General features: G+C 53.1%; 4 protein-coding genes across 5 annotated transcripts; 3 read left to right on the top strand and 1 right to left on the bottom strand.

The window, feature by feature from the left end:
- The first annotated feature begins 883 nt into the window (after positions 1-883).
- SNX21 (sorting nexin family member 21) lies at positions 884-4,386 on the top strand. The gene is made up of 3 exons (XM_050917734.1): positions 884-1,496; positions 1,998-2,155; positions 2,611-4,386. The coding sequence occupies exons 1-3, from the start codon at positions 1,229-1,231 to the stop codon at positions 3,280-3,282; spliced, it is 1,098 nt and encodes a 365-aa protein (XP_050773691.1). The 5' UTR covers positions 884-1,228; the 3' UTR covers positions 3,283-4,386.
- ACOT8 (acyl-CoA thioesterase 8) lies at positions 4,278-9,838 on the bottom strand. The gene is made up of 6 exons (XM_050917737.1): positions 9,645-9,838; positions 9,373-9,509; positions 7,003-7,228; positions 6,564-6,721; positions 4,777-4,968; positions 4,278-4,703 (listed from the first exon to the last, which is right to left on the bottom strand). The coding sequence occupies exons 1-6, from the start codon at positions 9,818-9,820 to the stop codon at positions 4,585-4,587; spliced, it is 1,008 nt and encodes a 335-aa protein (XP_050773694.1). The 5' UTR covers positions 9,821-9,838; the 3' UTR covers positions 4,278-4,584.
- Positions 9,839-10,144: 306 nt separating this feature from the next.
- ZSWIM3 (zinc finger SWIM-type containing 3) lies at positions 10,145-15,689 on the top strand. Of its 2 annotated transcripts, XR_007768476.1 has the most exons (3): positions 10,145-10,870; positions 12,820-15,000; positions 15,444-15,689. XR_007768476.1 is itself a non-coding variant. In XM_050917712.1 (2 exons), exons 1-2 carry the CDS (start codon positions 10,716-10,718, stop codon positions 14,825-14,827), a joined length of 2,163 nt encoding a protein of 720 aa, XP_050773669.1. In that variant the 5' UTR covers positions 10,145-10,715; the 3' UTR covers positions 14,828-15,020. The 2 variants fall into 2 exon arrangements, 1 of the variants encoding a protein (XP_050773669.1); XM_050917712.1 differs by lacking the exon at positions 15,444-15,689 and having other exon boundaries at positions 12,820-15,020.
- Positions 15,690-17,483: 1,794 nt separating this feature from the next.
- Positions 17,484-22,360, top strand: ZSWIM1 (zinc finger SWIM-type containing 1). Its single transcript, XM_050917721.1, has 3 exons — positions 17,484-17,780; positions 18,416-20,445; positions 22,238-22,360. The coding sequence occupies exons 2-3, from the start codon at positions 18,589-18,591 to the stop codon at positions 22,274-22,276; spliced, it is 1,896 nt and encodes a 631-aa protein (XP_050773678.1). The 5' UTR covers positions 17,484-17,780; positions 18,416-18,588; the 3' UTR covers positions 22,277-22,360.
- Positions 22,361-25,234: the final 2,874 nt, after the last annotated feature.

Genomic DNA, 25,234 nt, shown 5'->3' on the forward strand with positions numbered 1-25,234 from the left:
GCTGCGCTCCCGCGGCCAGTCCGCCCCCCTCACTGACCCCCAAACCCCCCAGCTGCTGCCACCACCCCCTCCCCATTGATGCCCCCAGCCACCCCGCCCCATTAACCGCCTAGCTGCCCGGCCCCCACTGACGCCCAAACGCCCCCAGCCACCCCACCCCATTAACCCCCTGGCTGCCCGGCCCACACTGACCCCCAAATGCCCCCAGCCACCCTGCCCCATTAACCCCCTGGCTGCCCGGCCCCCACTGACCCCCCAAACGCCCCCAGCCACCCCGCCCCATTAACCCCCTGGCTGCCCTGCCCCCACTGACCCCCAAACGCCCCCAGCCACCCCGCCTCATTAACCCCCTGGCTGCCCGGCCCACACTGACCCCCCAAATGCCCCCAGCCACCCTGCCCCATTAACCCCCTGGCTGCCCGGCCCACACTGACCCCCCAAATGCTCCCAGCCACCCTGCCCCATTAACCCCCTGGCTGCCCTACCCCCACTGACCCCCAAATGCCCCCAGCCACCCTGCCCCATTAACCCCCTAGCTGCCCTACCCCCACTGACCCCCAAATGCCCCCAGCCACCCTGCCCCATTAACCCCCTGGCTGCCCGGCCCCCACTGACCCCCCAAACGCCCCCAGCCGCCCCGCCTCATTAACCTCCTAGCTGCCCGGCCCCCACTGACCCCCCAAATGCCCCCAGCCACCCTGCCCCATTAACCCCCTGGCTGCCCTACCCCCACTGACCTCCAAAAGCCTCTGCCGGCTCCAGTTGACCCCTGCCCCCCCCATTGGCCCCCAGCTGCCCCTCCTTCCAGCCAGTTACCCCACTCCCTCCATGGGCTGCTGACCTAGCAGCCCCTGCAAGGCAAGGCAAGCAGAGGGGGCAGCGACCCCGCTGAGCCTGGGGCCTCATTTCCCTGCAAGTTTGTAGCGAACCACAAAGCACTTGGAGCAGCTGATTGGGAAGCATTTGACTGCCCTGTCCCTCTCCTGAACCCTGGCCTCAGCCTTGACCCCCCCCTCCCCCTGGGGTCTCCCTGGCCTGTGGCAGGTGGAGAATTGCTCCCCACCCCCAGCTCTGACTGCTCACCATGGTCGTTTCCCTTCTCCCTGCCCCCCTCTGGGTGCAAGCACCTGCTCCCACGCAGCACCTGCTCTGTGCAAAGCCACACGGCCCAGGTTCGTTCCCCCCGTGCTGACCAGCCTCTCCTCCTGCAGCTGCTGAGCGGAGCCCCATGGCCTCCCGCCTCCTGCACCGCCTGCGGCACGCCCTGGCTGGAGAGGGCGACCGGGAGGGACAGGGCGGAGGCGGCTCAGAGGTGGAGGAATTCCCAGAGAGCTCCGAACTGGAGGATGACACTGACAGGCTGTCCACACGGCTTAGCGGCACCCTGAGCTTCACCAGTAACGAGGAGGAGGAGGAGGCAGAGGAGAATGAGGATGATTCCGCTAGCCAGGAGCTGGGGGATCTGTGTGAGCTGGGGCTGCCCAAGAACCCTGGAGGCAGGTGCCAGGGTCTGGGGTGGGGGTCCTGGCCCAGCCAAGATCCTTTTCTGCTGGGGTGGGGCTGGAGGCTCTTTTATTCCAGTAGTGCCAGCAAGGCCCAGCCACGGCCCCCTGGTGCTAGGTGCTGTACAAACCCAGGGTATAGGCAGCCCCAGCAGACCCCAGCTGACAGGGGAGCACAAGGAACCGGTGAGATACACAGGCCAGCCTGCTGGGCAGTGGGCTGAGGTTGGTTATAGGCCTCAGCGCAATGTGCCTGGGAGGGGCGGCACCGAAGGGTGAGGGCAGCATGGGAGAAAGCACCAATGTGACCCGTATGTGACGTGGGCTGGCATGAGGGGCCAGTGCCAACGGACTGCACGTGCCTGCACCACCCAGGGGGCCCTGTGCTCCCCAGGCCTCTCTCTGCAGGAGGGGAGCCTGGGCGGCGAGTTCTCTCCCTCCCTTAGCCAGTGTTGCTGGCCTGCAGGGTGAGTGCTTGGCTTGTCTCCGATGCAGATCCAAGCCCTGCTCCAGCTGAGCGCCAGGGCAGTAATCTACTGACACGCCAGCTCCAGGACTTGTGGAGGAGATCACGCAGCAGCCTCGTTCCCCAGCGGCTGCTCTTCGAGGTCACCAGCGCCAGCGTCGTCAGTGAGCGCTCCTCCAAATATGTGGTGAGTGACACCTGCCAGGGGGCCAGGCTGGGACTCTGGAGGGGGTGACGGGATACAGGCTGCCCAATCCTGCGGGGCACTGGATGCCCCCTGCTCCTCCCACAACTGAAAAAGTGCTTGGGTCCCAAGACCCTTGGGAGTGTGCTGCCCCCAGGGGTGGAGAGGGAGGGCAGGGCAACCGGGGGGGGACTGGAGCTGATTCTTGTCTCTGTCTCTCCCCATGCTGCTCTGATGGCGCTGGTGGCTCAGACGAGCCTCAGGTAACTCTTGCTGCTGTTCCCCAGCCTGCTCTCCTCCCCCTTCCCTGCCCCCAGCGGGTCTCTGCTGCCTGGCCCCTTGCCCAGCATGTGCACATGGGCGTGATCAGTTCGCTGAGCTGCTGCCCCCAGCATTCCCCTCCCTCGGGCGGGGGCAGGGAGAGCCTGCACACCCTCACAGCTCTGCTCTCCCCATAGCTCTACACCATCTACCTGATCCGCTCCGGCCAGTTTGACAAGGCCCCTGCTGCCATTGCCCGGCGCTACTCGGACTTTGAGAGACTGAACCGGCGCCTGCGCCTCCAGTTTGGCTGCGACATGGCGGGCGTCTCCTTCCCCAGGAAGAGGCTGCGCAGGAACTTCACGGCAGAAACCATCGCCAAGCGGAGCCGGGCCTTTGAGCAGTTCCTGTCCCACCTGCACTCCATCACCGAGATCCGCCGCTCCTCTGACTTTCTGGAGTTCTTCTTCCTGCGCGACCTGCAGGCAGCCCAGCGCCTCACCTGCACCGGCTTGTACCGCGAGGCCCTGGCCAGCTGGAGCAATGCCTACCGGCTCCAGGACAGGCTGGGCGTCTGCAACTCGGGCCGCTTCCTCCTCACGCTGGCCGGCCTGGTGGTTTGTCATCAGGAGCTGGACGAGCTGAGTGAGGCTCATCGCTCCTGCGAGCAGGCTCTGCAGCTCCTGGAGGCCCAAGACAGCCACCCCTTGCTGGAGCCTTTCCTTCAGGCCCACGTCCATCTGTCCTGGAAGGTGGGGAAAGATAAGCGCCAGTCGGAGGCCAGGCTGCAGGGGCTGCTGGGGGTGGGGGTGGCTCTGCAGCAGCAGCCCACCCTAAAGGAGTTCTTGATCAAGGAGGCTTTGGACTGAGTGCCCAGGCTGTGGGGGGATGGAGCAGTGTGGGGCTCAAGGAAGGAGACTGCACTGTTCATTGGAAGAGCAGCAGCTGTAGGTCAAGGCTGGGGGGTGTCTTGAGCCTGGCCTAGGGTGGTAGAGGGGGAGTTGCAGGTTGGGCTCAGCGTGGAGTGGCAGGGCTGTGTCTGGAAGGTGCAGTGGGGAGAGCAGGATCCTGGTGGAGGGGTGGGGCGGGGTGGGGCCCTGGACTGGCCCAGCACCTGCCTGTCCTGGGAGCTGGTCTCTGCACTGCTGACCTGTGCTCTTGGAAACGGCTCGTCCCCCCGTGCCGGGCGCGCAGCCTCCTTGGATCCAGGCTGACTCCCCTCTGCCTTTAGGGGAGGGAGCCGCTGGAACGAGCCGGGCCATACTGATACTGTACTAAAGGGATTCGCTGGCTCCAGGCAGAGTCTGGGGCTCTCCTTGGGAACTTTTAATACTTGAAGACTTGGGAGGAAAAGGGGCCGAGACTCCCCAGAGCATGTTCAGATTAGCCCTCCCTGGCCCTACGGCAAGGAGAGAGCTCTCAAGCCTTTCAGCAACAACCCTAGGGGCTAGGGCAGCAGTGGGGGGTGGGAGGAGAGATCCCCAGACCCACCCCCCGCCTTGTGCTTTGTCTGAGATGAGGAGGGAGACAGTCCTTCTCACCCTCCCCCTCTGCCAGGCCTTGCCCTGCTAGGCTTCTGGGACTCCCCTGGGGCCTCTCAAAGCCTGCCCCTCCTGGGCCTACGGGGAGAGCAGGAGCTGCAGCTGAGCAGGCAGGGCAGGAGAACTGAGAAAGGGAAGCTGCAAGGGCTCTGCAGCAGCTTTCTTCCCTGGCACAGCCTGAGCTTCAGCCCGCTTGGCTCTCCTCAGAGCCCCTCTGGGTCTCCACCCTCCTCCACTCCCACTGGGGGCTCCCTTCTGAGTAAGTCGTAGCCACAGCAGGGCGCTGCTGCAGAGCAGAGCTATAAAAGCCATGGAGGCTGGGATGAGTCTTGATGGGCCATGGAGGCTTTATTAGAGGTGGGGGGGAGGTTGAGGACAGCATCTGACAGGACACTCTGTAACTAACAGTCAATAAAACTGCTATTCCCGCGGCTTGCGTGTGACTGCGTGGTCCCTCCGGTGCAGCCGCAGCGGTCACAGGCTGTGCTGAGGCTCCGGCTCCCAGCTGCACTGAGATCCTGCTGGCTTGAGGCTTCTCTCCACTCCTGCCCCAGAGCCTGGTCGCGCCCATCTCTGCACACCCCCCGAGCAGGGTGGGGATGTGGCGGCGGCTGCTGTTCACTTGTCCAGCTACAGTTTGCTCTCAGCTGGACTCTGCTCCACCCTGATGACGCCTTCCTGTGCGCAGGTGACAGCCAGGACTCCATCCCTGCGCCACAGCCGCCCATGCACCAGCCCTCGGCACCCACCTGCCCGGGGAAACAGCATCATTACCCTGTGGCCCAGCAGCTCCCCAGCCCCTGCAGCAGGGGGAGGACTTACCGGCCCAGGGGCTCTCGCACTCGTACAGCATCCAGTGGTCGGCTCGGAAGGGGGCGTGGAACCACATGGAGTGGTCGAGGGACACCATGAACTTGACAGGATGCTGCCGGTGTGGGAGCAGAGCCGTGCCCAGGAAGGCGTAGTCGGAGATGTAGGCAGCCACGCAGCAGTGCAGTTTCATATCGCACTCCCCTGCCAGGCAACCAGAACCACAGAGATGAGCCCTGTCGTGCCAGGTTCATCCTTGCAGAGCGGGTGCCTGGGGGACACATCTGTGGAGCTGCTGAGAGCTCAGCTCCTCTGAGAACCGTGGGCCAGGCCCCCCTCCGATGCTGCGCTATACCTGGCCCCTGAGCTGAAGAACAGTGCCTGAGCCTGCTGCACCCTGAACTGTTGGCCTATCCTGGGTTAGGGATGCAGTGGGGCTGTGCACATGTTTGTGCCCACAGGCCATCACAGGCTTGGGAGCGAGAGCTGGGCGATCACTGGCAGCTCCCACCTGGAACAGGGACTCAGCGGTGAGGCTGCACCCAATCCAGACACAGCGCAAGGACCGGCCCTGCCCCTCCATGCCAGGTGTGGGCACACAAGCAGGCTCAGCAAGGCAGATGGAGGGACTTAGTGAGGGGAGATCCAGGTTTGGATTGAGAGGGTTCTGTAGGGCAATCTCAGTGCAGGCAACTCAGTGGGGGATCTGAATGCGGAGGCGATCTGGATGCACAGGGGCTTATGGGGTTTTGAATGCAATGGCAATGGGACTCTGCAGGGGGGGTCTAGGTGATGGTAGTTGGGGCTCAGTGGGGGGGGTCTAGATGTGGGGGTGAGAGCTCAACAGGGGGTTAGTGTGGGAGGAGTAGTGGGGGGGTCCAGGTGCTGGGGGAGTGGGGCTCAGTACAGTGGGGATCCAGGTGAAACTAGTTGGGGCTTATTGGGGTGGGAATCTGGTGGCTTGTCAGGGAGGTCCAGGTGCAGAGGGAGTGGGGCTCATCAGGAGGGTCCGGTTATGAGGGTGTCTGGATATATAGGGGTTGGGTGGATGGGGGAGCTGCTACCTGTACAGGGATCCCTCCTCCTACAGCTGAGAAGTGAGGGGTGCAGGAAACAGTGGAGGGAGTTTGCAGAGCTTCTTGCACCTGGGGGAGAAACCTGGGAGTGGGTCTGACCCAGCCCCAGACGCTGTGCAGAGGAAGAGGAAGTCCCATCCTCTCCAGCCACGATTAGTAGCTGAGTCCACGAGCTGAGTCTTTCCTAATCCCACCCTCTTCCCTACAGTGATTTACCTGGGCACTTGAAACATACTGCTGGGGAGACTTATATGACCACTCTCAGAAAGTCATTTTTCTGCAGGGAAGCAAAGAAATCTGCAGGAGACATAAATTCTACACGTGCAGAATTCCCCCAGGAGTAGGCTTCTCTGTAAAACTCCAGCCCCATATCTTGGATGTGTGACCAAAGGGCTTCAGGCCTCCGCCAAGGGGCACTGCTCTGGCCACCCCAAGGCAGCACCAGTTACCAATTGCATTGCGGCAGTTGGCCCTTAGGATGAAATCCAGTATCGTTATTCCCAAGTTACAAAGGGGGACACAGGCAAGTGTTGACTAGAACTTACTCACGGCCGCAGAATGAGTCAGTGGCAGAGCTGGGCATAGGCCCCAGGAGTTCTTAGCTGCCATTCCCTGCTCACCTGCTAGGCAACCCTGTCTTGCTGGGAGCCTGGAGTAGGTCACGGGGAATGCCCTGGGGGTGCACGCTGGAAGCAGTTACTGAATCCTTGACACAGGACTTACCAATATAGCCTCGTGCCCGAACCCAGAACAGCTGCTTGGGCTCCTGAGGCAGCTGGCAGAGTATCTCCGATGGGTTCACAGGCTTGATCTCAACTGGCACCTCCTGGGCCAGAATCTTGTTGAGTCCCAGCCTGTATTTCTCCACCAAGTTGGGATCCCTTGAGAAAACAAACACAATGACACTAGTCCTAGATCTCTCACAAGGGCAGCCCAGCTGCAGTAGCGTCAGCTCACAGCCCCAGGATGGAGGTGCTCTGGCAGAGCTCTCAGGGAGCTTCCCAGTGCCAATCACAGTCGCTCTCCTCTGCTGCTGCTGGACCCCTCCCTGAGGGCTGAGTCTGCCTAGCAGGCTGTGAGAGCTGCCTCTCCCCAACCAGTCCCCAGCACACACACACGTGAGGGCAGAAACTGCTGCCCTGCTTCCTCTCCATTCACTCACTGAAGGTATTTCTGAATTAGCTCTTCCTGAGTCCGCAGCTCCTCCGGAGGCAGCACAGTAGGCATGGTGAACTGGTGCTGAATGGGGCTCTCCTGGCTCTGCTGGAAGGAGGCCTGGCAGATGAGGATTGGCTTCCCATGCTGAATTGCCTTCACTGAGCGAACAGAGAAGCTCTTCCCTGTGCGTGTGCGCTCCACCTGGTATAGAACTGGCACCGTGGGATCCCCTGGAACAGGGAAAGGCTGTGTGACATGGAGCAACATCTCTGTCCTGGCCACCCACGGGCAGCCAAGCACCTGAGCCCTAACCGCTGCAGTTTGAAGGGGATTACATTTACAGAAGAAGGGACCCTCTGCCTTGCCCCCATCATCTGCATTAAGATCAGGACTTTAATACAGAGCTGCCTTGGAAGCTACCACGCTGATGCCTCCTCAGGTGAGTTTCCTACCCAAGGATCTCTCACTGAGAAACAGTTTCCTAAGGCGTTCCCAGGAGGACTCTTTACTACTGCTTCTACAGAGGCATCAATATCTGCTTCAGGCTCGCTGTCCCTGGAGGGGACTGGCTTTGCTGGGTGACTAACACACACAGCAGTGCACTAATTCCCACCACCCCTGAGCTCAGGCACTTTACCCATTTTACAGCTGTGTAAAACAAGGCAGCAAAGTGATTTGCAATATAAAATCCCAAATCCACCACAGACAGGTGCTGTTCCTCCAGCCAGCGAAGGCCCCCAGATCTGGATGGCTCTGAAGATCATGCATCATACCTCAGCTTACTCTGCATGGACCAGCAAGAGAAGCTCCCTCACTTTACCCCAGGAACAGCTGGGCACTGCATCATGATGGGAACATCCAGGGGACTCCACCAGCTACTACTATAGACCTCAGCATCCTCCCCATCACACTACAGACACTCTGGGTGAAGTGTTGGCTGGAGCATCCTTGGCAGATTAACCAGGCAACCTTCTATTCTATGTAAAGTCTCATACAGCGCTTGTCACCGCAGTATCGGATCACCTTCCAATCCTTTATTAAGTGACATGACTTATGTCATGTGGTGGTAGTTCTCTCATCCTCTGACCTGGGACAAAGTGTCTTGTTTCTGCAGCTATGGACAGTAACTCCTCGCTTAACGTTGTAGTTATGTTCCTGAAAAATGCGACTTTAAGTGAAACGATGTTAAGCGAGTCCAATTTCTCCATAAGAATTAATGTAAATAGGGGGGTTAGGTTCCATGGAAATCGTTTTTGCCAGACAAAATAATTTATGTATACACACAGAGAGTATAAGTTTTAAACAAACAATTAAATACTGTACACGGCAATGATGACTGTGAAGCTTGGTTGAGGTGGTGGAATCAGAGGGTGGAGGAGGGGGTGATATTTCCCAGGAAATACCTTACTGCTAAATGATGAACTAGCACTCGGCTGAGCCCTCGAGGGTTAACACATTATTAATGTAGCCTCACACTCTACAAGGCAGCACGAATGGAGGGAGGAGACACAGAAGATGCATGGCAGTGGCTGCAAATATTCCCTGCAGAAACTGAACAGTGATGATGAACCCAGGCTATCCCATGGGATAGCACCACTCCCTCCACTTTCCAAAGTGCTGGGCGGTGAGGGAGCGTGTGAGAGACAGAGACACACACAGTGTAAGTGAGTGTGTGAGAGAGAGAGATGTGAATTGCCCCTTTAAGTACGCTGACCCCACTGTAAGTACACTGCCTTTTTAAGTAGATCAGCAAGTTGAGACAGCAGCTGCTGCCAGCAAGCTCCCTCTGTCCTGAGCCCTTTTGTGTCCCCCCTCCCCTGTGGAGATGAGGTACAGGAGTGGCAGGAGGGTGACACCCTGATATCAGCACCCCTCTTCCCTCTCCCCCCACCAGCTGCACAGCAAGGAGGAGGCTCCCAGGAGCCGCTCCAAGGCAGAGGGCAGGAACAGCACATGGCAGTGGGAGGCAGGAGAGTGGGGGGAGGCCTAGCAATTGATAGCCTGCTGGGCAGTTACTGCACAGTGTACTTAGGGTAGTTAATAGGGGGCTGCCCACCCACCGTGGTTCGAAGCCCCCACCACTACCTCCAACAAGTTGCTCTTCCTGCAAGCAGTGGGCAAAGCAGGCGGCTGCCAAACAACGTTATAAGGGAGCATTGCGCAACTTTAAACGAGCACGTTCCCTAACAGGTCAGCGAGAAGGAAAGAACATTAAGCAGGATGATGTTCAGTGCGGAGTTCCTGTATCCCACTCCCTGCACGTCGCTCTTTGTGCTAGGGTAGCACGCTCAAGATAAAGAAACGCCCCTTGTACTTGCCCAGCACCAAGTCCCCGCAGCGGAGCGTGGTTTGGGTTTCCTGACGTCACGTTTACCTGCTCGCACAAAGTAACAGTGCAGGGAGTGGGCATGGACGTCCTCGCTCACGGCCTTGGCAGCGGCCACCAGGGCCTGGCCCACGATCTGCCCGCCGAAGAGCCTCCGTGTGACGGGGACCCAGTAGTGCCTCCCCCTGCAGGGAGAGGCAGAGGCGGCTCAGCGCGGGGAGGGGACACGCGCACGGCATGACTCCGGGCCGGGCCGGGCCGGGCCGCTCCGCGCGGGGAGCCACGGGCGGGACTCGGGCCCGCGGGCTGCCGACAGGCACCTGAACAGGTCCAGGTCCAGGGGCTCCAGGCTGAGGACGCTGGTGACCAGGACGCTGCGCAGGTCGCCGGGGGGCGCCGGCTGCCCCCCCTCGGGCACGTCCCCGCTCCCGGGAGACTCGGCTCCGGCCCCCGCCGCTAGAACCCGGAAGCTGCCAGTGCTCGTGGAGGCCGCCATCTTCTTTAGTCACGTGACGCGAAATCTGCCCACTAACGGCCTCCCCACAGACCGGTAACGACCTCTAAGGCGGGCTACTATGGGCGTTAACAAGAACACACCCGCTGATTGGCTGTAGGACCTACCCATCATCCTGTACATCCGGTATCTTCTCGAAGAAGCAGGAAGTACCCGCCTAAGATATGGGGGCGGGATGTGCTATCTTATTGGACCGCTCAATTGTCAGTTACTAGTCACGTGATCAAAAACTGTGTGTTGATTGGTGAGGCTGCTGTCAATCCAGAATCATAGCCTCTGATTGGCCAATTAGCTGAGGAGGGCGGTGGCTGTGGTTGGGTTAATATGAGCTGAGCTGGCTCACGTATCGTCTCCATCTTCATCATCAGCCACAGAGGCAGGTGGGGTCAGTCCCGTGCCAAGGCTGAGCCGCAGGGCAGGAGGCTGGAGCCCTCGTGGGGGGGAGGAAGTAGAGGGGCTAATCTGCCTCCCTAGGCAGGGTTGGGGATTGGGCTCATTCCAGGCATGGGGGGAGCAGGGCTGGTCAAATTGCAGTTGTAGCCTGGGAGCCTACCCTGACCTGGGAGTGGGTTGCTGGGGTGGAATGGGGAGCAGAAAGGGTTAAGTTCATTTACAACTTGGGATGCCCTGTAAAGTTGGGGAAAAGAAGGGGGGCTAATGAGGCTAAGTAGAAATCTGGGAATCTGAGATGGGGTTACAAAGGCCCTGGTTCTGAGACATGCAGGATATTGCCTATAATAGAAGTTGAAGTGTGTGGCATACTGTGCAATGAAGCTGGAGTTCTTTTATCAAAGTCATATTCCCAGCTCTAAACTCAGGGTGAGGCTACAGAGAGCCTGGCAGTGGCGATAGAGCACATGCAGGGGACTGAGTAGCCATGGACGTTGGCTCATGCTTTAGAAACTATGATGACTTCAAGGAGTGTTTCAACACTTACAAGAAAGAGAACAAGTGCCACTATGGCTTAAAGAACTGCGTCTCTGTTCGCTTTTACAACCGGAAACATGGGACCAGCATCCGTGAGGACATCACGTAAGGCTGTTTGTGCTCTAGGGGTGGGAGGAAAGAGGGCCTCAGGCACTTATGAAATTACTCTTCTGTTTCCTGAGCTAAGACCAAGATCTTCCTGACCACTTGTGGTCATTAAAGATCCTCTGGCCTGCTACCAGGGATAGGATATTAACCTTAGTGCCTGACCAAGTCCCAGCATGGACTCAGTCTGTGCTGCCTAACTAAATAGCTTCTGCAGTCTACATTGGAAATGGGGTTCTTTTTCACTTTTTGTCTGAAACTGCCATGCAGTTTTGCCATATGTAGTTAAATTGCTGCCTTGGTCCATCCCAGAGATGGCTGTGCTTCACTGGGGAAGAAGTGGGTCCTTTGAGAAGTGTTTGGGATAATAATACCCAGCTCTTCTCTAGTGCTTATTAGTAGATCTCAACATGCTTTACAAAGGAGGTCAATGTAACTATGCTGGTTTTATAGAATGGGAAACCGAGGCACTGATCAAGGAGATGTCATTCCTAGTGCACAGGGGGGAAGGATAGCTCAGTGGTTTGAGCATTGGCCTGCTAAACCCAGAGTTGTGAGTTCAATCCTTGAGGGGCCAATCTGGAGCAAAAATTGGTCCTGCTGTGAAGGCAGGGGACTGGACTCAATGACCTTTCAAGGTCCCTTCTATTTCTGTGAGATAGGTATATCTCCATATTAAAAAAAGCAGGCTAGTGATAGAACCAAAAATGGAACCCAGGTCTCCTGAGTCCTAGTCTGGTGCTCTAGCCACTAGGCATGACAGTTATGTGTACCTGTTTGAAGTGATCAGTTGTGGCTTTGTCACTTCCTACTTAAAAATGATGGGCCAGATTTTTAAGTCAGATGGGTACATTTGTGTGTGCCTAACTTAAATGCAAATACCCAGTATGCAGGCACTCACTGGGCATGTGCCACACTTGCCAGTTTCAGACTCTCATCCCCTTTTGAGTCTGTATTAATTTCACACCTTCACCTTTTACTAATGGCTAGTACCCATCTCCTCCCATAATATACTCTCTCACATTCTCCTTGGCTCCTCTGGTAGTATTCCCTTATTTTGCATTTTTGTTGTTCATGGTTCTTTCCCTACTGACTGTTTGTTTGTGGTTATGCTCACCACCTCTCCCTCCCCTGCCTACCTTTAATTTCCAGGACAGGTTTTTTAACCTTGATCGGTGAGCTGATGACTTAGAGACTATATTTGCTAACTTTTATTTCTTGCAATTTTCTTTTTCCAAGGAACTGTCTGTTGTGTGCCTTAACTAGTGTCTATTTGAATTCCCCAGCCACCTTCACACTAATGGATTTTAGTATTGCCTTCCATTGCACCTTAAGTAAGACCTGCATAATCAGACCTTAAGTATTCGAGCAGCCCTATTGAAGTAATGTGCCCAATTCTGCTTCTGTATAAGTTAGTGGAGTTAGTCACGTGAGTAAAAGGCTGAAGGATCAGACTCCAGTTTCTTAATTCCTCCAAACTTGCATTCTTTAAACATAAATTCCTGATGCGTGATAGTAAATGAAGCATTTCCTATGTTGAACTAAAGTAACTTGTCATCTGCTCCTCTTGATGTAGCAGACCACAGTAGGAGTGATTTGGGCTGCAAAGGATTAGTGTAATAGCAAATAAAATTTCATGAAGTGATTGTATCAATGATATGCTTTGACCTTGCCACCTCCGAGGACTGGGAATGTCTGAGATGGAGATTTCAGTCCAACCTAAGACAGTGATCAAACATTATAAGTATCACTTTAGCGTTTTCTCTTGACCTGGGTGTAGAACATTTGCCATATTAGGATGAAAAGATTTCACCGAACATCTCCTGTATGATATGTGCTTGTCCTGCAGTCCTTGGCTATAGTGTTGGCATGTCAGAGAGGGAGACAGCTCTTCACCAGTACTGTTTGATCAGACTACATCCTGTTCCATTGTCTCTCCATTTCCCCAGGTTCATCCAGGTGAAGTTTGGCTGTGTCAGGACACGGGAATACAGTAAGAAGAGGAAACCACAACCCAGCTTGTGCCCAGCTTTTTTTGTCCTGCAGTATAACGAGGAAATAGACCGGCTGGTGATTACTGAACTGAACAGTAATCACATCCATGTAGACCCGGGCGGAACTTCCTTGGCCCGTACTAGCTCTTCTCTAGTGATGAGAACCACAACCAAAATTGCAAGTTGCATGGCAGATGGCAGCCCTGCAACAAAACTGCGTAGACAACAATCAAGAGAGGCAGAAGCCACTGTAACAGTCAGTGAGGAGTGTGTGATGGCTGACATGACTTTGAATGGATCCTCTGCTCCACTCAGCAAGGTTGCTGTGCAGCCTGAGGCAGTGAAGGAAAGTGTCTCAACTTCGGCTTTAGTCAGAATTGCAGAGGTCATGAAAAACTTCCTGAGGGTGGACATGGGCTCACTGGCCTCTATTAGTGTGGGCAGCAGCCAGGACCTAGACAGACTGAACTTCCAGACCAGCAAGATGAGGAGCCTGTTTGTCAAGTTCCCTGAGAGCCTGTTGCTGCATAGGGTGCAGAGTGAGAGAGGGCATGTACTTTACGCCTTTCTTGTGGAGAGTAAGGACCGAGTAGGGAAGATGGTACACTTTGCTGTCCTGAAGGAGGACACTGGTGAGAATGTAAGCAAAATGCTGACTGTCTTCAAAGAGTTCAATCCTGAGTGGCAGAAGGTCAAGGTGGTCTTTGTGGACATGTCATTCCTTCACAAAGCCACCATGCAGGAGCTCTTCCCCTCAACCCAGGTGCTTCTCTCTGTCTACCACACTGTCCGATTCCTTGAGAAGAAGGTAAAGGAAACAGTGGCCACTGTTTCCTTCAAGCATAAACTGAAGTTGGCTTTGAGGGAGGTGGTTTTTTCCACCTCCAATGCAAATCTAGACATCTTGTCTCAGCTGGTAAAGCGCTTGGTGGACAAACAGTTGTACGACTATCTTCAGGCCAACTGGTTCTCCTGTGAGATGCTGTGGTACATGCATGCAAAGAAGGGTCTCCATTCCTGCAGCACATATGTAGACAGTCTGGATCTCATCACTCATAAAATATCCAGTCTCTTCAACAAGCAGTTGTCCTTGGAGACCAGTATCCTTCACTTTGTTGAATATGCCGATTGCTTCAATACCAAAGGTCTAGAAAACCTGAACCAGGGTTTCTCAAGTGTTGAAGAGGAGAATCAGAACAAACATGTGGAAAAGCCTAAGGTGCGTACCCGTGCCTCCATGAAGCGTACCCCTGTTGCTGCCTCACAACCTCAAAACAAATGTCCTGAACCGCCCAACCAACTTGCCAGACAGAAACCTGCAAATCCCCCTGGCACCATGCTGGCAGCAATCCGAGAGAGTTGCACAGACCTAGGCTACCAGCTGTGTCTGAATGAGTGGGAGGTGGTGCAGAAGTCAACTCAGCTCATTAATGTCATGAAAGACCATATTGTGGTTCAGCTACTAGAAGACACACACCAGGTCAGCAAAGACTGCAAGAGCTGCAGCTGTTACTTCCACTGCCGGTACCAGCTCCCCTGCAGGCACATCTTGTCTGTGCTGCATGCCAACAAGAAGGCTGTGGAGGAAGCTATGGTATGCAAGCGTTGGCAGAAGAAGTACCGGCACCTTTCAGTCTTGGGAGATAACCTCCTAGACGATATTGGGCCCTCAATGGGTAACCAACCAGCAGCAGCGGAAGAAAGATATGACAAAATCCAGTCCCTCAGCAAGGAGCTTGCTAATCTCCTGATGCAGTGCGATGGGGAAGAGCTAGAGGAGCGCAGCTCCACGCTCAAAATGATTGTGGATATCTGGGCTAAATCCTCAGAGCCAGTGGAAGAGGCTGGGAAATGCCCTAACTTCAGAAATGTGGGGGACTTGCCATTTCTTTGGGTAAAGCAGGAGGAAATAGAAACAGAGGATGCAGGTGCAACCTCTGAGAGATCACTGACCGGGTACTAACATGTTCCTGATTTGAAATGCCAGACGTTCTGTATTCAAATTTGGAGATTCAACAAGCTGTTAGTGGGAGCTGATGGTTTAATTCTCCCCCAGCCTATTATGGTTCTCTCCCCATTCCCAGTCCCAGGAGACTCAGGGTTAACTGTTAACTTCAAAGACTGTTGAAGATCTGGGTAATAAACTTGAGACTTTCCTGTGTGCTCATGTGTCTTCTCAGACTAGCCATGTTATGGGGTTTTTGTTATCTTTTTGTAAGAGATTATAGGTGGTTATAATATGGCAATTCCCACTTGCCGGGTACATGCTAGGTGCCTGTGTAAGAACCTCAGGGCTGCTGAAATCAGGCCAGTAATGCTCCCTGGTGGGATGGTTTCCTTAGCTCAGTCAGCTGCCACAGAGGCCTGAATACTCAGCTGAACCTGGTATTTACACTCAGACCTGGTTATAGTGATAAAATAAGTTTCCTAACTCGCTTCTTTGGTTTCTGAAAACTAGTTCTTTGGTTTTTAAATTTGGAGTGAACTTGTTCATTGCTTGCTGTGGTAAGACTTTCCTTTCTTTCTCTTTTTTTTTTTTTTTTTTTTTTTTTTAATTCAGTGTTTTTGGCTTTGAACAGGCAGAGAGATGCAAGTCCAGCTGCCTTCCTCCCTACATCCTCTGTTGTGCACTATTTAAGGGCTGTGTGCTGCTCTCCTCTAAGTAGCAGCTGGAAGAAAGTGCAATAATGCATTTATGGTTTGTATGTTTCTGTTTTGTGCTGAAACCACTGCTAGCAGTGGTCAGTTTGCTGCTGTGTATTTAGACCAAATTAATTGTTAAAATATGGTTCTGACTTTATTGTCATTAAATTTGCTATCCATTTTGTCTTGGGCCATAGTCATGCTTGGCTTAAAATGCTTCTTTTGCTTATGGTCCCATAGTGGCTTCTAACCAAAATCATGTAAAGTATTGCTGAGGCAGCTATCAGCTGCAGTCTTTGGACTTCAGCCCTATAAACACATGTGCCTTCCTGAATTGTATTCAGTGTGGAAGTATCCTAAGGGGAAGTGGTTTGGGAGCTCTGAATGGAAGAGTTGTTTTTCCACCATAACAAGTGTTAATTTAATATCTTTGTATACAAATAACTCACTAATTGGTTCTACGACACCAGACAAAAATCCTCAATGTCCATACTTAAAAGGAAAGATTAAACAGGCCCTTTCCCTTCAGTTGATCGCAATGGACCCTGCTTTCCTTTGCATGCTGCCAGGGACCTCTTTTTCAACTGGGAAACTTGGAATAGCAGCATGGGGCAGTGCCACAGGAAGCAAAACTAACTCCTCAGAGTAGACTCTTGGCTGCACTAAACTGCTGCTAAGCTATTATCATGCTCCAGACCCTATGTTAATCCATAGTGGCTTTAAGGGGAGCTTTCCCCATTGTGGAAGTGTATGTGCACACATAATGGAGGTTATTTTGCCTTTCTGAAAGATCAGATAAACTCACTTTTCCTCCCCTGAAAGCAACAGAGGGGACAGACTTAGCTGTGTCATTTGATCAGCGGAGCCATATGAGACTGTCATCTGTAATGTCATCAAACTGGACTATTGGGACAGAGTGAGCCAATGCTCTGAGGTGGTACAGAATTCTTTTTCCCAAGTGCTTGGCTTATGGGTCTTGGTGAGGGTCTGATTTCCCCATTCCGAACTGGGAAGAAATTTTTTCCCCAGTCAGATGGGCAAGAACTTGGGGGTGGGTGTCACCTTCCACTGCAGCATGGAGTGGGTTGCCGCTTAAGCTCACCTGTATCTATCACTAAGTCAGTTTCCTGCTACTTGGAAGGGCCTTGGCCAGAGGTGAGCCTCACTCCCTCCAGTTCTCTGTCTGGGGCACACTTTAGCTTAGCGTTCTGAGAGCTGCAGTCTATGGGTCTCATCCTGTTGGTTGATTTGGGCTTGGTGCAGGGGGGGCTGGGTGGTACTGGGTGGCCTGTGGTATACAGGAGGTCAGACCAAATGATTGGGTTCTGCATGCTAACCTTAAAACTGTATGACCTTGAGGCTCATTTTTAGGTCAGAGATGAGCTTGTGTAGAGATGCCCAAATCCATCTCGCAGGTGGCACCACATCTCCTATGCAGGATCTAGATCTGGGCCTCCCTGAAGCAGCAGCTCCAGGGTCTGGGTTGAAGCAGGGCCACGCCTTGGTGGGACAGTAGCAAATTAGTTACTGACATGATGGAGCCTGTGCCTATGGCCCTGGCCAATTGCTCCCCCCCACCCCCGCCTCCCAAATCCCTGGTAAGAGAGCTGGGCAGGAATGGAGCTGGGAAAGCCCCCATGCCTCACCCCTGCTTCCAGCAGCAGCAGTCCCCAGCTGGAGTGCCCGGTGGGCAGGAAAAGCTCCCGCTGGCGGGGGGAAGCCCCAGGGCCCGGAGGAGCGCCAGCTCCCTGCTGGGGCTGCAGGGGGCGGGCATGACAGAGCTGCCCTGGTCTTGGGGCTGGGTGCAGGGGCAGCGTGCAATGCTCTGGCTCCGGTCTCCACAAAACCTTCCTCCGCCTCTGCTGGGGGCAGCGCGTGGCCAGCGGCAGCCCCGGCTCCGGGCGGGCCCGACACGCCCCCGCCGCCCATAAACTCCGGGGGGGGGGAGGGGTCACGTGACCGGCCTGCGCTGCCGGAGTCCCAGTTCGCCGGGTCCAGGAAACGTTGCTGCGACCTTCTCCGCAGCTCCCATTGGAAGACGTGTAACCATGGAGACCAGACTCCCGCTTACGGCAATGCTATACTCTGATTGGTTAGTCTGTCCGTTCTCTCTGTACTGTGATTGGTAGATTCCCCAAGAGAGAGCGAGATCTCTTCTGATTGGCTGGGGGTCCGGAACAGCCGCTTTTCTGATTGGTGGTGTGGTTGGTTGTCAGTCAGTGCCCCGGGCCAAGCGAAGATGGCGGCGATGACGGGCCAGGCGCCGCATTAAGGTGAGAGGGGCCAGGACGGCTCCTCGCGCGGGGCGGGCCCGGGAGCGCGTCACGCCGGGGCCTTCTGTCCTCGTGCAGAGGCCTCCTGCAGGGTCCGGGCTTGGCGGGCTAGAGCAGTGCATGCCGGGACACGGGGCTGCCCCTCCACCGCCCGCTCCCAGAGCGAGGCCGGGCTGGAGCGGTGCATGCTGGGAGGGGGCTACTCCCCTGTTATGCACTAGGGTGGGGCTGGAGCAGTGCATGCTGGGAGGGGCTCCCCCTCCACACACACTAGGGCGGGGCTGGAGCAGTGCATGCTGGGAGGGGCCCCCCTCCACACACACTAGGGTGGGGCTGGAGCAGCACGTGCTGGGAGGTGGGGCTGCCCACCTGCCCCTCTCCTCCACACATACTAGGACAGGACTGGAGTAGTGGCTGCTGGGACTTCTGCCGTCCCTTGGCCCCACCTCACATAGTACAGTTCCCTGGGCTTCATGCCAGAGAAGTTCTGCCCCCTGCAGGCTGCACACACGTCATTGGGCAAAGTTTGGGCATCACTCTGTTAATCTCTAGTCTTGTGTCTGCCAGTGTTGGGAAGTGCTGCATTTCATTGTCCTGCCATCTAACTACTCACCCTTCTTCCTCCTTCCCAATAGGCCCATCACCATACAGTGCAGTATGAATCTGGCTGAGGCAGTGTGGATGTTGTGATGGTAACCAGGACTCTGGCATTCCCAATGTGGCTGGATCATAGAGAATCACCCAATCATAAAGAGAATCAGGTGGTGAATGCTGTAACAAAAGGGGGAATAGACACCTCATATTAACAATGGCCCTAGTTACTGTGAAGGAACTGCTGAGCTTTGATTGTGGTTCGCTGGTAGCTTATCAATTAGATAAAAACTCTCAGCTGGACTCTATCAGCTTCCAGACCATTCTCATGAGAAACATATTTGTGCATTTTCCTGATGTTATATTCATCCACAGAACCCACAATCCCAGGGGCAAAGCTCTATATATGTTCATGGTGGACAGACCTTTCCTGAAGCTGCAGGGTGAGATGACTAAGGTAATTCATTTTGCTGTCCCAGCTAAAGAATCTGCAGAAAGCCTAGCTCACATGTATAGGACTTTCAAGGCCTTCAACCCTGAGTGGAAGAAAATTAAGACCTTTCTGGTAGATCCACACTTTCGATTGTTGCAGACTCTTTCTGAAGCATTTCCATCTGCAGAGGTGCAACTATCTGTTTTCCATGTATGTAAGCACCTGCAGCAGAAGATTCATCAGATGTCTTTGGAATGCGTCTCAGAGAGACTGATCTTAAATGCCTTGAGGAACACTATGTGTGCAGCCACTGAAAGCAACCTGAGAATGATGCACACAATCCTGAGTGACTTTGTGAAACCAGACTTGCTTCCCCAGCTTCATACTCACTGGCTTCTCAATGACAAGATATGGGCTATGCATAGATGGAGGAATTGGATGGAATGCAATCAGTATTTTAAAGACTTGGAGATCATCACCCGGGGGTTAAGCCAGGTCTTCTGCACTGGACTGTCTCTGGAGATCTGCATCACTTCTCTAGCGAAACACTACCAGAAGTGTGTTTCAAAGAGGCCCCCTGACGCTATGTTGTTCTCTGTTAACCCTCTTAGCAGTACCATGTCTACTGAGACAGTTTTTCAGAGCCTGCCAGCTCAGGACTCGCCACCAACCTCTCACAACCCCCAAATAGCTCTTCAGAATCAACCAGCTAAGAGTTCTCCACCAGTTTCTCCCAGTCTCACAACAGCTCATCAGAAATGGCCAGGTCAGAATTCCCCTCCAAATCCCCTGGTTCTTGTTCCACATCCCCTGCCAGCTTCTCCAAGCCCCCTGCTTCTTCAGAATCAGCTGGCAGCCCCTCAGATCTTCCCTTTTCAGAACCAGCCAGCTCAGTCTTCTCCACCAGTTTCTCTCAGTCTCACAGCAGCTCATCAGAAATGGCCAGGTCAGAATTCCCCTCCAAATCCCCTAGTTCTTCAGAATCCCTTGCCTGCCCCTCAGAGTCCTCTGCTTCCTCAGAACCAGCTAGCAAACCCTCAGAGCCCCTTGAATCCTTTATCCCATGAAATTAAACTGGAGATCATCACTGAAGACCCAAAGGGTGACCAAGATGTGGAGTGTAACCAAGAGACTGAAGACTGCATCAGGCAGTCACTGAGAGACATTTGCACAGAGCCTGCAGCCAGACTATGCTTGAACGAGTTTGCAGTGGCGCAGAAGTCTGTGCAGCTAATAGGCACTAATGAAGACATAGTCAATATACAGATCCTTGAAGACACCCACAAAGTGAACCAAAGGGGCCTGAAAAGCTGCACTTGCCACTTCAGTCAAGCTTTCCAGCTGCCCTGCAGGCACATCCTGGCTGTATTGAACTCTGATAAGAAGATCTTACAGCCGGAGATGCTGAGTGAGCAATGGCAGAAGGAACCTAATCTCTCTCAGGCAGGGCAGAATGGCACCGATGGCCTCTTGGAGGTTTTGAAAAGCTCCTGGAATGAGTCCCTGGATAAATCCTTAGCCGTGTCCTTTCTTACAGCGGAGATTAGTCGGCTTCTTAACCAGTGCAGCAGTGAAGAGTTTGATCGGAGGTACAACACCCTCCGAGAATTGGCTGATAGCTGGATTGGACCTTATGTTCAGGTGAAGCTGTAGTTCAGAACTGGAGAACTCTGTGCCTCTGCTCTCAGCCTCTTTGATGTGTGACTCTCCTGCTTTCTGAGCCTTTGGGAAAAGTTAGGTGTGAAATACTAGAAAAATGTCTGTTTAAATGTAATTACTCCAGTGGTGTCTTCCACTTTATTCTCCTTAGAAACTGTATAAATGTGGGCCTTAAATCTGCATCATGATGGTTTCCCCTTTGGCTTCAGATCATAAATGTCTATTGGGTGAACACTTCCTCTTGCTATGAGATCCAAGGAGGTGGAAGTAGGTAGGAATTCTGTCTCTGGCCCAACCAACAGGAAACCCAGCTGGGAATGGAATGGGGGAGGAGGGTGATAACCTGGGACTAACTTGTCTGACCCACAGTTTGTGCATTCAAACCCTCATGGGATCCTTTTGCTATCTGTTGTTTCAGCTGGGTTCATGTGGTTTAGTCCCAGGATATGTATCTGTTTTGGTTAGACTGGAAGGTGTGTGTATCTGAGCCAGCCTGTGGTTCCCTTCCCTTTCCTGTCATGGTGACGTGGGGCTTCCCACTAGTCTGGTAGAACAGGATTTGCTCATATGAAGTCAGACCTTTGTTTTGAAACCACATCTTTTGTTTTTCTCTTCTCACTTCGGTGCCTCTAATTATTTAACTGAACCTGCTTGTTAAGGAGCCGCAAACCCTAGAGGGTAGCAACCCATGCTACCAGGGAGCTGCTGTCTGCAGCCTCTGCTAGGAGCACTGGAGTGGTTTGGCTGGTTATGTCAGCTCTTAATACCACATAAACTTGCCCTCTCGTCAACAGGCTTGTGTCACTGACATGGGAGGAGGGAACAAATCAATGTTACCATAAATATGTAAAAAGCAACTAAGAGTCCTGTGGTACCTTTTAGATTAACAGATGTATTGCAGCATGAGCTTTCGTGGGTGAATACCCACTTCATCAGACGCACGAAGCTTATGCTCCAATACATCTGTTAGTCTATAAGGTGCCACAGGACTCTTTGCTGCTTTTACAGATCCAGACTAACATGGCTACCCCCTGATCCATAAATCTGAAATTAGAGTTACTGTAAGACAAACAGCGAAGTGGAGAAATCAGAGATTTAAATGTACTGTAGCGGGACAAGGGGGGCATGCAGAGGACAGAGCAGTCTCAGTCCTAGCCAGTAAAAGCTGCTGCACGACATGAGGATATTTGGATGGGTTGGTGCACGGTCCCTCTCTAGCACCTTCAGGCAAGAAGACCCTGGGGGCAGGGAGATGTAGATATAATTTTCTGTACCAGTCAACAGGGAGTGGTGAGGGAATAGGACAGAAGGTGCTATTTAGGTCAGTAATTTGTTCCACCCTAGCTCAGCCTGGTTTATTCATGTCATGTCAAATTGTTTGTGGGGGTGTTTTGGCTCAATGGTTCATTTATAGTTTTGTTAACATCGGAATCAACACTCCATTCACAGGAACAGAACTACTGTATGGTCAGAAATTTCCTTTTGAGCTAGAGTTCTGTAATATAAACTCCTTTATGTAAATATAGCATCAAATATTTTCCTGAAAGCCTTTTGCTTTGAATTGTGAATTTCTCCTTGGCTTTACTTCTCAAAGTGTGCTATGGAAGGGGGCTGGAAGCTTCTGTCTACTGGTCTCTTCCTCTGTCTTTCTTCCAGAACTGTGCATCCCCTGTCCTTTTTGGAGTTATCTCCCCCTGTATACCTTGCTCTAGATTCTCTGTCATGAAGTTCTGTGCAGCTCTGATCAGATCCTCCTCTTTAATCCCTGGCACAGGCACTGTGGGGATGCCAGCTATCATCATGGCAAGAGTGAGGATGCAGATGTCTGGAGGAGGGTTCTGCACTGACTGTTGACCTCTGTTCTTACTGAATTTTATGGGCATAAGAAAAGCAGCTCTGGGAGGAAATCCACCAGTAGCCAGTGGGAAGTCTCCCCCTGGGCTGCCCAGCTCACCAATGTGCTGCCCATTCCTTTGCTGGGTTGGAGGATATCCTTTCACAGAGATACATGAATAGATGCCAGAGAGGCCACATGGCTGCTTCTCTCTGACCCGTTCGGGTGCATAATCCCATATAGAGATCTCATCCCGTTTATGCTGTGGAAACTTTCTAGAATACCTTCCACAATAGTGTCCACTATAAGGCTCCCACCTTACGTCCTTGTATCCTGATCTGCTACTGAGAGGGAACCTTGGACTCTGCTGGGCACTACTACAAGGCTGCTTTAGTGTCTTCTGCTGATACACAAGGCTTGCTTCTACATGTGAAGGAGCTGCAATTTCCTGTGTTTTCCTTCTGAGCACTTCTGGAACCAGAAGCCCAGCAAGAAGAGATGTCTCCCCAGACTGATAAACACTTAGTAGATTGCTCTTTGCCACTTGGAGCTGTCTGCTGGCATCTGTGAGGGGGAAGGAAAAGATAAAATGTAGGAGCAGACTGAATATTAATAGCAAATTGTGCTTCTGCCAATCCTCAGCAGGTGAGCTCCAGGGCTAAGGCAGGTCTCTGCATAAACTGCCTTTCAACCACTGAAACCAAGGGACCATGCTTTCAGAGGGGTCTTGCTATGCTCTCTGATTGAGCACATTAACTTCTGTGGTGTGCTCCAGCACTGGGCATTGCAAATCTGAGGCCTAGTTTTGAAAATGTTGTCCTGCATGTTCCTAGATAGGTGCCTGAAGAGCAAGAAATCAGTTTGTGGCAAAATTGATTTACAATATACGTAGTTTGTACCAGGGTTTCCGCTGCATTCATATCACATGGCTGTCCATTACATCCTCCTTTCCATGTGCAGCACTGGAAATAAGTCACCTCTATTTTTGAGTAAACATCTTTCCTAAGAGAAATTACACCAGTGGAATGAGAACTGGGCTGTAATTTTCATTCCAGTTGCTGGGCTCAGGAGAACGCTCCTCCTGCATCCCACTCCACCCTGTGAGCTGGATGCCGCATGGGTTAATGATGGGACATTGCACTGGCAGCTGCATTCCAATCCCAGCTCTTCTGTACTTTTTCTTAGTGAGCTAGGGCCCGATTTTCAAAGAGAGGCTGGCTTTGTGTGTGCAAACACCTGTCCAGCCATTGGTGGGATTGACAGATATAGTCTGTGAAGAACTGATCCTCACATGATGCTGGCTCTCTTTGTTTCCGGCTGAAAGAAAGGAGTCCAGGCTTGAGGCCTTTAGCCTTTCTTCTCAGCGCCCTCTCTGTAGCGTGGTGAGAGTCAGTTAACATTTGACCATTGCTTTGAACATGGAGAGCCAGCTGTTAATTCTAAGGGGTATGAGGCAGGCTTTCCTGCGGAATTTAATAAGGAAGATCCTGCAGACTTGGATGTTGCTGCCCTATTATGGGACAGAGTGATGCTGACCCAGCAAGAGACATTTCTACAGTCATCTGTAAAAATGGACCAGCTAAGCTACAGCTAGGTTAGGGGTGGGGAAGGGTGGTGGAATCACCTCCCATCCAGATTGGCATGGCAGATTAGAGCTCAGTGACGGGGAGCTCCAACACGGTTAATATGCAGGGCAGATAGGACTGTACTATTATAACTGTTCCTGGACCATGGAAAGGTCTTGCGCAGAGCAGGGATTGCTGAGATAATTATGATATAGTCATGTCCTGTTTACGTGCCACCTCAGGATGGCATTTTATTTGGGTCTCCGTATGAAGTGTGGATTGTGATGTAACGAGCCCTTAATCCTAAATCTCCTATTTGATGGGTAAATTTGCCATGCAGCAAACAGATATTTGAGTCCCCTTCCAATCACTTTCTGGTTTCTGTACAAAATGCTTCCATATTGGAAGGAAAAACAGTTACCTTGGATGGAAGTTAAAAAACCTGAAGAAGCTTTTTCCTTCACAAAATAAGACATTGCCAGTGTAGAAATCAGGCTGGTGCCTCTTTTCCCCATGATGTACCAGCACTGACCTCTCCCCATTCTAGAACCAGCATCACAGGCCCTGACCTTACCTCACACTGGAACCAGCAAGCCACTGACCTCCCTCCCTCCCTGCTTATGCCACAATTCTAACTCTGTCCGTCCCCACTGAGATCCCATGATCCTCCAAAGCAGGGAACTATCCCTCTGCTTCATCTATTCCATTTCTAATAGCGCTGAGTCCCTCTGTGCCTGGAAGAAGCAGCCAGGGCTCCACATTTACCTGGATTGTCCCTTCAGAACCTTCTTGTGCAGGATGCTGATGGGAAATGAACATCCCCCAACCCCTTTGGTTAGGGCAAGTTTATCATCACTGAATTATATAACTCTGAAGTAACTGACAGCAATTGACACAACCTCAGGGGGATATTGTGTGCTACCCTCTCCCCATTGCTATGTGGAGGAGTCTGAGACTAGGCCACGCCAGTCAGTTCTGCCAACAATTTGCTTCTGTTTTGAAGCGCTTTATTATCCTCTCATTTCTATAACAACAATCTGGCACATGCACCAATCCCTCCGTGTCCCTTTGTGTGCAGGGAATACCCCCCCTCCCCTCCACTGCTGCTATTCCTTCCCTTCTGCTATGGACTGTCTGTGCTGTAAGGCTCTGCCATTCCAGTGGTCTCTGTGCCATTTTATGGCACTGCAGACTTCCACGGCACAATGTATGTCAGGATGGGTGTAACTGCTGAGGTTACAGTCAGCTGCTGTGAAGTGGGAGGACCACCTCTGCTCCTGGGGCTCCTTGGGTGAAGATGGAAGAGCAGTTCTGGAAGCATGGACCCCTTACTGGAAGGCCATTCTTGATCACTCACGCGCTGCACGTTTGA

This window comes from Gopherus flavomarginatus, chromosome 11 (genome assembly GCF_025201925.1).
Source record: "Gopherus flavomarginatus isolate rGopFla2 chromosome 11, rGopFla2.mat.asm, whole genome shotgun sequence".
Taxonomy (NCBI): Eukaryota; Metazoa; Chordata; order Testudines; family Testudinidae; genus Gopherus; species Gopherus flavomarginatus.